At 44.3% G+C, this 13,110-nt stretch overlaps 1 protein-coding gene across 1 annotated transcript in view; it reads right to left on the bottom strand.

Moving 5' to 3' along the window:
- The window catches only part of RSL24D1 (ribosomal L24 domain containing 1), a 44,788-nt gene that overhangs the window by 18,498 nt on the left and 13,180 nt on the right, over positions 1-13,110 (bottom strand). The window contains exon 5 of the mRNA XM_085644158.1: positions 3,857-3,942. Coding sequence (XP_085500284.1) covers positions 3,857-3,942 — 86 coding nt within the window. The remainder of the gene's footprint in view (positions 1-3,856; positions 3,943-13,110) is intronic.

Genomic DNA, 13,110 nt, shown 5'->3' with positions numbered 1-13,110 from the left:
AAAATAAAACAGGGGGCTAGCAGTACACCGGGGGAAACAGCGACGGAGTTACAGAGGTACAATCTTACCAGGAGCCGAAGCACAAGGGGAGACAGGAGGAACGCGGTAACAGCGCGGCGCAGGTGGGGCAAGGGCAGCAATCAGCATGGCGAGACTAAACTATAGGTCATTTTAGAACTTGCGTTGGGTAGAAAAGGTAATCGTTTCTTTTTTACAAGCTTCGCACTATGACCTTGCAGCCTGTGCTAGATTTGCGAACAATGGCGAATGTAAAAAGTCTTTTAGATTGCCCCCGGGGTATAGAGGGGCTGCATGCTTGCATAATGCTCTACTGTGTTACATTTATCGTCAGCAAATGCATTGCCAGGGAGTGCGCTGTGTGCGCTCAGACAAATACTCATCATAAAATGAACTCTGGGCACTGAGCAGCCCATTAATCACTTCATCTCATAAGCAGGTCCCGGCAACCACCCCCACATGCTTTCAGTCAGTGGCGCATGTTGGTCATAAAAATAATTGCAGACCCGGCACTTCCCAATCTGAGTACCCCACGTGGAACTGGGGCTGGAGGAGGTGCCTTGCCTGTTTTCTGGCACTGTAGCCATGCAGCGCAGGCAATTGCCTGGTGAGACTGGATGGGCAAAGACTTAGGCAGCGGGCTGCAACTTTTTTCCCTGCTGCGCCCACTGTTGCAAAAGTGACTGCTGTGGGCAAGGCTGAGTCACGGACGGACGGATGTTGCCTCAAACAAGTAAAGGTTTTTTATTCTGTGGCACATTCTAGACTGTACAGCATTTTAACCTGGCCATCACAATGCGAGCCACCTGCAGCGTATCCTTCGCGGTCAGCTTTAGTATACCTGACTGTATGCAGCAGCACTGAATTGATCGGGAATCTGTATGTACTACTACAGACTGCCAAACAAATGTTTTTGCAGTCCAGGGACCCTGGTACATCTGAATAGTGGTGATCCAGTTGGTAGTGCAAGTCCATTCACATTGTGTGCGGGCAAAACAGTTGGCACTTGTCCACTGAGCAGTGAAGATGGATATATTTTGCATGGCTTATGTTTTAGAGGTTGACAAGTGTGTACGTATGTCTAAACAGACATTCCCTTAATACTGCTACCTTAAAAATTATGTAAAACAAAGGCCGTCTGCAGAAGTAAGCTGCAGGATGTTTAGTCTTCACTTTATGAAATTAAAATTAAAACAAGTGTCTGCTTAAGTGTAAGCAAGTTTTACAGGAGTTTGTAATACATCAGCTCGGAGCAAGCAAACAAAATTGGGAGATGTGGCTTCCCCCCAGATATACAAAGTCTCTAGTCCAGGCTCTCATCACCAGTTACCTGGATTACGGTAATGCACTTCTTGGAGCAGCTAAAAATACGTTGGTATCAAAACTCCAAGTAAGGCAGAATAGTGCTGCCCGGCTTATCTGTTATTTGCCCACCGTACCTCTATGGCTCCTATTTGAAGGGACCTTCCTCGGAAGACCATATAAAAACGCACATTCTTTAAGATATGTTGCCTGACATAGAAAGTCTTAATCAAGGCTGGTAGAGCGGAGGGTCTCTAGATGGCAGTCTTGCGCCCTGTCTAAGTAGGGACACTTCCTTCAAGTGAGAATGAGTAAAGAACACACCTAAGATTGCCTGTGCTCAACCTCTGGTAGCTTGGCACAGAACAGTCAGGCTATGCTACAGAGGTAAATTGTAAAGCATTTGTATATAACCCACAGGAACTGTGAAAACATCACAACTGGACACCACACCAGTTTAGAAAATAAAGTATCTTTATCTAAAACAAACTAGACCAGACCGACAAAAACTCCAACATACAGGTATTAAACTATGTCTTTTAAAAGGTAAAAACAGTTCTGTCCGAAACAGGGGCAGGAAATGTGATGCATCGGTTCCTTACGCACAGGGAAGATGATGCGTCGGTTCCTTGCTCCAAGTGAGGTGATGCGTCGATTTCTTAGTGTGCGGGGAGGTGATGCATCTGTTTTACTGCAGCCCCAGAGTTGATGTAAATTAGGCACCTAGACGAGATGCATCATCTGGACGCACTGAAAGTTGACACTGCGGCAGTCACACAAGCGCCAAGTCGATTTCGTCAGCTGCAGTCAAACGAGGTGTCGCTTCTCTAGACCACACAGCAGGGCCTTGGAGTCGGTGAAGTGATCTCAGACTTCGGAGATCGGTGCACATTACTTGGCGTGCAGTGGTTTTTCCATGCCACAGGCAGGAATTGCGTTGGTTTCCTCGGCCGCGAGGGGCTGTGCGTCACTGAACGGGGGTAACGGTTGCAATGTGGAGACTCCCGGCTGGAGCACCTCTGTCAAGATATTTGTTTTGACTGCCACGAGCGCAGCTGAAGGTCGAGGGCTTGAGCCGTCCTCTGCATCACCACTGCATGAGACGCTCCCTCCGCCTTAGCCATGGTATGGGTAGAAAGCATACCAATATCTGGAGAGGTATTCAGTCTACTGACTTCACCCAGTTCCTAAACCGGTCAATGCTAGGGTCTTCCTCATATGGCTGGTACTCTCCAGGGTCCAGCGACTCCTCCCATTCCTCCTAGAGTCCTAGCCCAAGGGAATAGGGCTCAGGTTCCAATCTAGGAGGCAAGGCTTCGGTTGGCGCTGGAGACCGCGTCTGGTAACTCCCATCTGGCTCCATATCGGAGTCAGGGATCACAATGCGGATGGCACCGCTGGGCGCCATCGGGTGCTGGTGTCGGGGGAAGGTTGAGTTGGTACAGCCGGTGCCGGTCCAGAGCCTCCTGTGCGTTACCAGATGGGGTCCCCTCTGACCCCCACAGGGCCAAAATGCGCGCTGTAAGGGTTTGGCCACTCAAATAGGAGGCACATGGCCTCACAGAACTCCAAGTTAGGCAGGGTCGCTCAGGCTCCCCGAAAATCCTGGAGGCGCAGTCGGCCCAGGTGCAGACTCTACCGCAGCTCCAGGCCTTGAATGTCGACGCTCCCTGATCTCGTCAACAGATGTATGAGGAGAAATCAAAGACCTCTTTGATGACTTCTTGTACCTCGACTTACTGGAGGTTCCCGAGAACTTGGAATGGAACGATGACCTCTGACTCCGCAAACGCTCCTGGGGCCTTTAAGATTTCTGCGGAGTCGTATGATGGGCGGCCATGCGCTTTAGGGGCTGCTCTCTCAAAGCTTTAGGATTCTTGGCACGGCAATCCGAGAACAACTTCAGGTTGTGGTCGTGCTCCAAATATCACAGGCAGACAAGGTGCGGTTCAGTCACCGACACAGCCAATGACGGACTCCTTAGGACTTGATTCCGGTCTTCCTAGATAACATTTCTCAACACACTATGATGAAAATCCTCAACACTAGACGAAACATCGAACAAATTCCAGTCAAACAGTGACTGAGGAGTAGCTGTTCTCCGGACCAGCTCTGGTTGGCGCAGAAAGAAAAGAACTGCCGTCAGTGCGCCTGGGAGGCACCTATACAGGTAGAGCCACGTCACTTTCAGGCACGGATGACGCATGCCGAGCAGATTCACACCACCTACCGGCACGCAGGTGTACTGCTCATGATGCCTGGGAAATTCAAAAGTAAGGATTCTGCAGCTAGAAGTCTCTTTCAGGTAAGAATAATACATGCGTTTACCCACTTGACCATCACTCCCCTCATCCCACAAAAATACATTTAAATTCAGAAAGCCAAACATAGACCGCTCAAGTAATGGGTAAGTAACATCATTGCTCTATGATTAAAGAAAATATTACTGTTGCAAAGCAGAGTGTCTTAACTCTACTATAAGGAAAACAGTTGCTTCAGTGCGCCATTCCTTCAAAATAGACACAAAGTGACTAACCTGCATGAGGAGCACGGACGAGGTGTATGTTTTGCTTGACTTCTTTGATGTCCTGTGCTTTTTCCAATTCTTTCCCCTTCTTTAGTCTGAGGAAGCATAAATGCGTAAGAAATTAAAAATCTTGCAATAGACTTATGTTGCTCATCTTAATAATATTTCCAACTTAAGCGATGTAAAGACAACAAAAATCTAACGGTTTAAAGGTCAACCAGGAAAACTGGATCTTTAGTTAGGAGTTTACAGAGACTAAAGACAAAAAGCATTGTAAAACTCAATCACTCTGGCGTTGGATGCCAACCTCTCGTCTTTATTAATGCTTGATCTGTCATCTTTGAAACTTAATTTACCATTCAAAAGTGTTTTTTTTTTCCTTCTCAATGTTTAGCTCAAAAGACATGAGACCGGTGGACCAGGGGCAGGCTGCCTTAGGGCAATGGGGCGTTCTTCGCCTCACTCATTTTGCCCCCACTCCCCCCACACATACATAATATATAAACAAGCAAGCAATGGAAATGTTTTGATAGTTGTATTTTATTATGCCCGCCCCACGCCCTCGCCAGTCAGCCGAGGGTAGTTGTCGGTGGCTCTTCAATGTGATAGGCACTGAGCACACTGCACCTAAGCCCACTAAGTGCGGATGTAGGGTTGGACGGCTGCCTTTCCCTGATCAGCCCGACATGTGCACCACTGGCATCTTCCCACCTGCACATAAATGGCCAAGGGTTGAGAACACAACCCCATGTCTCCAAATGAGCTGTGATTTTTCCCTGCTCAAGCCAATCCTGGAACTGCTCTCATGCTGTGTAACAGCAAAGGAGCAGCGTCTGGATTGACTGAGAGACATAGCTGCAGTCTCCAGTCTCACAGCGTGACTTTGTGCTGGTTCCAGGCTTGAGTGCCTAATGGTTAGAGTGGACGCCAGTGGACAGACAGTGTGAACACTATCCGCTGTTGGTCACACAAACAATCAGCTAGCCCCTACCCTGAAGCAAAAGTAGGTAGCACACTAATTTTGGAACTGGGGAAAGCAGGGAGTGCGAACTGAGCAAAAGAGTGCTTGGTGGCTGTGGGATGGCACCCAATTAAAAAAAATATCAATTATTATAATTGAGAAAGAAGGATAATGAAGAGAGGTTCAGAAAGTTAACATTTTGGTATGTGATGCATTAGAAAACGAAGTGTGTAACTCGACCATAATTGCATATATTATCATCATCAAGGCAGTGTCCGTAACGAGTTAAGAGGGCTGCTAGAGATACTCTCACTGCATGGAGTCTAGCCACAGGGTGTGTTCTGAAAACTGTGCATAACAGAGGCGCCCATGCCATTTGTATAACGTGTTACAAATTGAAAGATATTAATGAAACAAACCAAAAAAATCTCAGTCGACAGAGCAAAACCCACTAACGACCGTGGGCATACCTTTCATGCAATTATGACAATATTAGGAAATGAAGGATTAGAAAAAATAAAAATTTTAGGAGAACGAGAAGTTGTCCTGGTTAGTAAACTCTAAATATGTGTTTTTAACTGACACTAGCGAGCTCAAAGTGAGACCTGTGCAAAAGCAGATTTCGAGCACAAATGGCATCAGTACCCGATTCTAGATGCAGAGTGGAGTGAAACCCAGGAAATGTTGCCACGCAGGTGCTGGGAAAGCCCATCACAATTATGGGAAGCATGCAGTTTAAATGTATGGTTAAAAATGCAACTGCACGTATTCGGATTCAGACATTCAGGATGTTGCACAACTACTTTTGTTTGGTAAAACCAAAATAAACAATTCTGGTAATTTCACACGGGCAGTTTCTTGCACCTGTAAAATGCGCAGGATGCAATTTGGTGCAAGGTGGTCATCCTATCTAAAACACCATAACCTTCGCCTGATCGCCTAAAGCTGGAAATAAGCATCTAATGAATACCGGTGGCAGCATCGCTCGGCCCCATTACTCTAATGTGCCCAATGCGTGGGCTTCTCCGGGAAGGCTGCCCGGGCCGGTGCGGGGTGGCGTTATCCGGTGCGTGTGCTGAAAAACTATCATTTATACCCACTTTACCTAACAAAGACATATGATAACACCTTGTATGAGGTAAAGTGAGATCAGTTATTTGTGTTTTCTGTAGACTAGCAGTTCATTTACATTTCAGTGTGATAAGCGCTTTAAACCGAATTTTACGTAACACCAAATTTCCCAAAGCATTTCTACCAGCACTTTCCACTGTGAGAATATTAAAAAGACGTGCTTGGAGTTGTTAACCAGCTGCATTGCTGGTGATTTTTTTACCTGAGAAGTTCTTTTAGGGGATAATTGATTATAAGTGATGTTGTGAGACTTTCCAAAAGAGTAGGGGCTGAAAAGAGTCTTTTTATCAATTTTGTTTATTATTATCTTTGAGTCTGGACTCAAAATAACGAGAATGGCAATATTAATGCCTGCAGAAATCATGTTTGCAATAGGCACAACAATTATTATTACTGTAATTGTCATGATAAGTATTGCCTATGCTGTCATTAATGGAACTTATACTGCTAATAGTGCCCATAACAATGGCAGCATCAGCGGTCATAATAAACACATTAATAATACTAAGTACTACGAATCATGGTAGTGCACAAATGGCCGATAATAATATTGGCAACATAATAACAGGGGAATTCTTCTGCTGAGTAACTGTTTTAAGTGGACGTTTTGAACTATCACACTTGTGGTTTTTGGTGTTCGTATAGCTCACATTTGTGCAGATATGGCCTCGTAGCAATGTATTCTTTGCTAGTAAATAGCAATCTTTTTGAAAGTACAATTATCACATACTGCTTTCAGTTTAAGACCGACCACCGGTCATTTCGTTTGTTTACCTGCACTCTGAGCAGAGGGCCTAGAAGCCATCTTTCCTTCCGCAAGAGATCGAACCAGATGTGCATTTTATCTGGTTTCTTAGCTTAAAGCCCATACATCGAATATTCGCCCATGGTGGGATTCCTTTGGCGGGGCCTCACCGGTACTGCAGTGCCCCGCAGCTGGAATAATAATTCACACGGAGGGTTGGGCATTTGAGCAGTCGGTGCCCTGAATGTACAGATGCATTTAACTAATGCCGCATTTAACCTCTGGCTTGGAATGCATCGAATCCCTCCCATCGCGGTGCTGCTGTCGAGGGGTGCGGCAGCCTCGGAGTGGGGCGATTACTGCTTGGACAGTGCTGAGCAAGCAGTCGTTTCAGAAGGCCACCGTCAAGACGTCATAGTTATGCGTCTAGGCACGCACGCGTGAAAACACACAGAGGAAAAATCACCCACACTCAAACACACACGCAAACAAACACACAGGCAACAACACACAAACACACCCAGCCACACACAAAAACGCATTCATTTTATTTCTGAGTGTGCACAATCACACACAGTCAGCTAGTGGTTTACAGACGGCTCCCTTACAAACAAGTCTGCAAGTTTTCAAGAACATTGAAGCGTCGGTTACATGACAGCAAGGCTCTCGACTATTGTCATACTGCATTTAATGGCATAAATGCATAATTAATGTGCTTGCATATAACCGTGTGAAAACTCGGTACAAACAGGTGCCTAATACAACCCTCACTCTAGACAACAGTGGTCCCTAGAAAGGAGAAATTGGAAAACGGGGAATGAATATAGACTCAATCGTTACTATATTGGTTTGACTTGTCCAGCCGGACAGAGGTCTAATATTTACTTCTTAGCAATAGAAACAGTTGTACAAAACAATACATAAAATGGGACACAAGCCTGTGTCCTACTTAGCCGATGAAGTACAAAGAGACAGGGGACAGAAACGAACAACAGGAGACTCAGGCAAAGCTTATTGGTTTGTTACACATGGATAATACACAGTGTTTTGAAGACAAATCGCAGGAAACACTTTTACAATGAAGTAAACGAAAGTTTTTTGCGTACAAGGTGTATTAAAGTGTCGACGGCGTTTCGAACCATTGAAGGAATAGGCGGTTCATCATCAGGACATTCAATTCATGACCGTTAGCCTTATCAGCAATTCCAGATAGGGAAAGATTAGACGAGGAAGGGGGGGCTGCTGCGACGGCGGCTTCAAGGGGAATAATTCCAGAGTTCAGACGGGATGATGGCAGGTCTTGTGTGTGTTCTCAGCGGCTCAGTCGCCGGTTGGAGATTCGGGCTGAATAGCGGGATTCTATCGGACGTGTTTTGCTCTTTATAGTTCTTGGGTATAAGAAGAAATTCATGTTTTGTCCCCGGGACTCTGTATTTTTCACTGAATACCTGGCACGGACCCTAATGCAAGCAAATAAAAACACCTGTCCCAGCCCCACTCCCGACTGGGGAGCGAAGGACAGCTTGAATTCCAGTGCGGGGACCCTGGGCCCCGGTGCAACTGCAGCTGCTGCACTTATGATAACTCTGCCCAATGTGTAGTACTGCGCGCTCACCAGCAGGACGCTCGAGGAGCCAGCTCGAAGCAGGTGATTGGACCTCAGGGAGAGCAAGCAGCTCTAGGCAGTGATCCCATTAGTTGTCCTCTGGGGCTCATCTTTGTCACCTAAACCACGTGAAGCACCTTGTGTGTCTGGATAGTTCATACTCTGTGCTAGTGCTCCCTGTATAGTTTGCAGAATCCCAAATACCTTTATTTTGCAGGGACAATGGTTGCCTATTTTCTATCGTTAGTTAACGGGTGTGTTGACTTCGCTCAGTTTGTTTTCCATGATAAGACATATGTTAGTTCACATTACAGCCGGCAAGATGTGTCAATGAATTATGTGCTCGCTGCAACATCTGCATATTTAGGATCCCTATTCAGCCAACTCAGCGCTCTATCCTTCAGAGATCCGTAAATGAGGAGCCATTAATTTAGAAACAAAGTTATTTATTTACAGTGCCTAGAAACGGCTGAAGCGTGGCGTAAAACAAGTTCTTATATTCGTTGCTTTAACTTTTTTTGCTATTTATATTGTGTAAAGCGGTCTGTAGTATTGGATGGCGATGCAAGTTTATTGTACAAGTGGAGAATATTGTTCTCGATTATATTTGCATGCGTTTTTTTTACTCTGGCGACAAAGACGACTGAACTTCAAAAAGTTTTTGCTGATGCTTGTGTAGCTTCTGTTCTGAGGTGGTTTTGTATGTTTTTGTTATTCTGCTGACAGTGGGCAGCGCAGTTTATTAGCTCTGAAAAGTATGTGTGCATATATAAGCACTTCTGCGAGGCATTGTGCGAAGTGTTTATATTTTGGGGTGATATGTGTGCACGCCCTACTCTTTATCTAGATTTTGGCCTTGTTTTGATGGGGACGGTTATCGGTAGTTTGGGGTATTTGATGATGCGTGTGCACCACATATTTCGAGCTGAAGATGTGCGAGTCATTTTTAGGTCTCGGCCTGGCGAAAGCAGCGCATGCACTGCTCTGCCATGGAATCGATACGAGTCCAGCGTGCACGCGCGGAGACAAACGAGACAGAAGATATGCACGCAGGGATTGGATGCTTTACTGGCGGCGTGATACACTGGGGACTTTTTTTTCCGCAGTCAGTAAAGGCAGTCCCCGCATGCACATCTTCTATCCGTCCCATGAAGGGCCGCGCTTGTTTAAATGCCTGATCACACTGTTCCCCAGCGTCACCAAATGTCAATATAGCTCTCTTTTTTTATGTTAAGTTCTCAAAAACGAATTAAAACCAAAGCATGCTTTTTTTTTTTTTTAAAGATCTAGCTTTCTGCCAAATATGGTGTCATTCTGTTCAACCATTATGACAGTAGCATTGTCTAAAGTTCCAACAGGAAACTGCATTAGGGAAAACGCGTTTTGGGACCACCTCTTTTTTCTCAGCTGTTGCTCGACGTATCACCCTAAAAACCTCCCATGAAGGATCTGAGGTGAATGCACTTTTTTGGGATGTTTTGTGAAGATTTATCAAAACAGCACCAAAGTTATTGGAAAAAACAAAATGCTCTTCAAATGGAAAATCATTAGTAACTAGCAAAGTGGCAAACTCAACTGTGTACACATATAAATTTGTTTTTACATGAAAAAAACCAAAAGGTTCAAACTAAGTTATAGTTAGGAGAACTGTATTTATTCTTTTATAAACAAACCCAACAAACAATACAAACACTACCACTAGGCAACTTGCGGTTTCTCCATGCACTGGTTATACCCTGGACTATAATATAGCTTGTAGTATATGAAATCATAGCAGTTATAATAAGACTTGACAATTCTAAAAATGCAATTTTAGAAAGTTGGCATTTTCTTATCCTAACCAGTTGGTGCTTCAAGACTGTTCCTGAGTCGCACGACTAGATGTAGTTGACAGATGGTCTTTGTGTATTCCTCCCAGACAGCCACACAATAGAGGGTCTGGGTGTTGGTAGAATGGTACATCCTGACTTAATAGGAGGGGTGGTGGGTGGAGCGGTCAAATGGCACACTTGCACTTCAAAAACACTGCCCCAGCTTAAATACAAGGACTTCACACTAGCTTATTGTGCCTGCAAGACAGAGAGGCAGGAAATTACAGACACCTCTGTAGGTGGAAAACTCCAGAAGTTGCTTCTGCTTCAAGGTATAAAATTGGGGCTCTCAGACCCACTCTTCAGTGCACTCCTGGACCTATGGATACTACAGAAGATGGACTGCCCTGTTGCCAGAGGACTACCTTGCTGCTTGAGGGCTGCCCTGCTGAGAAGGAAGACTGGATCTGCATCCTTCCTTGAACAGACTACAAAGGTCAGCTAACTGACAACCTGTTCAGCGCGACAGGGACACAACAAGCTCTACAAGCCTACCTGCGCCGGCTGACTTGCACTACTAGACCTTAGAGTGAGTTCTTGATCTCCAAAAGGTCCCTCAGGACATGGACCCTGGCTGTGGCATCAGTTGTCCTCATCCTATAAGAAAAATCCTGAAGGTTTGGGCTGTTCTCAACCACAAATTGGCACGTATGTGCCAAGATCATATCGACCGGCAACGCAAGGCTGGACTAACCTGCTCCGTGGCCCACCGCAGTCGACCAACATGTGACTTTTACTCAGTCTTCACGACCAGATAACTGCAAGTGACGCAGTGTGCTTTCAGGCGCTATACTTACCGTAAACATTTAAAATTCCATATCCCCGGTTCTTTTTTTTGTTGGTTTGGTTCTTGTATTCTCACTTTATTTCTGCTGGAGTGCTACATAAATACTTTACACATTGCCTATAAATTAAGCTGGATCGCTTTTGTGCCAAGCTACCAGAGGGTTAAGCACAGGTAAGTGACTTTTTGTGGTTCACCCTGACAAGGATTGTGACACTTGCTTGAGAAGGGTGTCACACCACCTGCAATCTACAACATTACATGTCTCACACAAATAAATGAATAAAACACTGGGGGGGAAAAGGCTGAAGGAAAATGTTCCAGTAGTCCTGCAGTAAACAAGCATTCTAGTAGCAAAGCAATTTCAGTATTATTCAGGTAAGAGCCTGAGAGAATGACTTGAAGAGGAAGGATGACTAGACCGAAATTTAACATACTACTTCTGGAACTCTCCAAAAAAGTTGAAAGTAGTCAAAGGAATTTGCTAGGCCTTTGACTGTGTTCAAAGGTCAGGCCATCAAAAGTGGCTAGGCCATCAAAAATGAAGAACAAGCAGAACACAGTAGTACATGGAACCTGTACTTTGATCGACCCATCCTCTAATAATAACTTTATTGATTGTATTTTTTTTATTTTTTTTTTTTAAGCAATTTAAAAAAAATACAATTTAAAACACGACTAATCGTACAATAAAAAGGACAATGATAAGTATTAGAAACGGGAGGGGGGGGGGATATAGATTACTAAAAATTAGAGAGCTCATTAGGAGCTAATAATATTCTGCATAAAGGCCTCACTTTGGTTTTCTGATATTATAGTCTTTAATTAGATTGTTGAGTCTTAACTCGGCCGCCATGCTAAGCTGAGGAGGGTTTGGTTGCAGTTGTGGCTTCCAGTAGTTTTAACGCTTTGTGAATAAATTTCGTGAGTCCAATGTTCAACTTAGTGTTGTCAGGATGGAGAGCAGCCATTATTGCCTGGCGGCAGGATCCAACTCCCAACATGACCCATTGATCCCGCAATAATGACTGTCTGGCCATGAGCAATGCAGGTCATACACAGACTATGTGTTCCATTACTTCAGAGTGATAGCAGTATTGAATGCAGGATGTGGGGCTATCTGGACGGCGCCATTCGGGAAGCTTCTTTAAAAAGGGCCAGTCACCCATCCTCAGGGCTAAAAACGTCTAGCTCTGTACTTAGCTGCGTTCCCAAATTTATATCCAGTTAACAGGTTTAGAGTTTAAGGTGGCATAGCAAAGCACCATGTTCATGACTTTGCATTAGAAGCATACCCACCCCATCGCCATGCTTTAAGTGAGATCTTACACCACATATCAGTCCAATACCATTAGGCTCTTCTACCAATAAATTAGGCTATATCAATTCCATTTAGGCTATTACTCCTGAAGGAGTGCATTTGTCCACCCATGAGGGAAAATATTATAAATATTCAGGGCAATATAGTGTTGCCCAGCCATCCAAACGTAGGTCTCTAGCAAAAATATTCACTGAAGACTTGGATGCCTACAAGCTATATGCATATTACTTTTGTTAGACCAGAGAAGGGTACTGGTTTATGCATTTGACCCACTCCCCTAAAACATGGCACCATGCTCTGATGAGTAAAAACAAAGGTTTCCCTAGGATGTCACAATACCCAAATCAAATAATATATACACAAACAATATATCTTACCCCATTCATCAACAGTAAAAGGAAAGGGAAAGAAAGGTAGAAGCCCAAACAATGAACTCCGCATGTAATCACCAAGGAAGATCAATACAAAATGTATTTAAAATATCAAAATTGAAAATGTTGTACATAAAATCATTTGCAAATGTGCACAATAAGTCCATACAATGAAAATGATATCCCTATAAAAATACACAATCATGTGCATACACTAATATACTATTTCAGTATAAAACCAAAAACGGAGAATACACCAACCCCCAAGAGAAAACATTAGACACTGAAATTTGTCATAATAATAAACACATTCATCAGGAAGAAATGTTGACTGGAGCTTGATACCCATTACTAAATTAGTATCTATTGAACCAGTCAAACACCGAATTGTGTATGCAGTTACGTGGACGCGTTTCGATGGTCAACATAAATTAAATCATCTTTTTCAAGACATTGATCATTCTCTTGTTGTA

This window comes from Triturus cristatus, chromosome 3_1 (genome assembly GCF_964204655.1).
Source record: "Triturus cristatus chromosome 3_1, aTriCri1.1, whole genome shotgun sequence".
Taxonomy (NCBI): Eukaryota; Metazoa; Chordata; class Amphibia; order Caudata; family Salamandridae; genus Triturus; species Triturus cristatus.
This window is presented reverse-complemented; position numbering and strand designations above follow the sequence as displayed.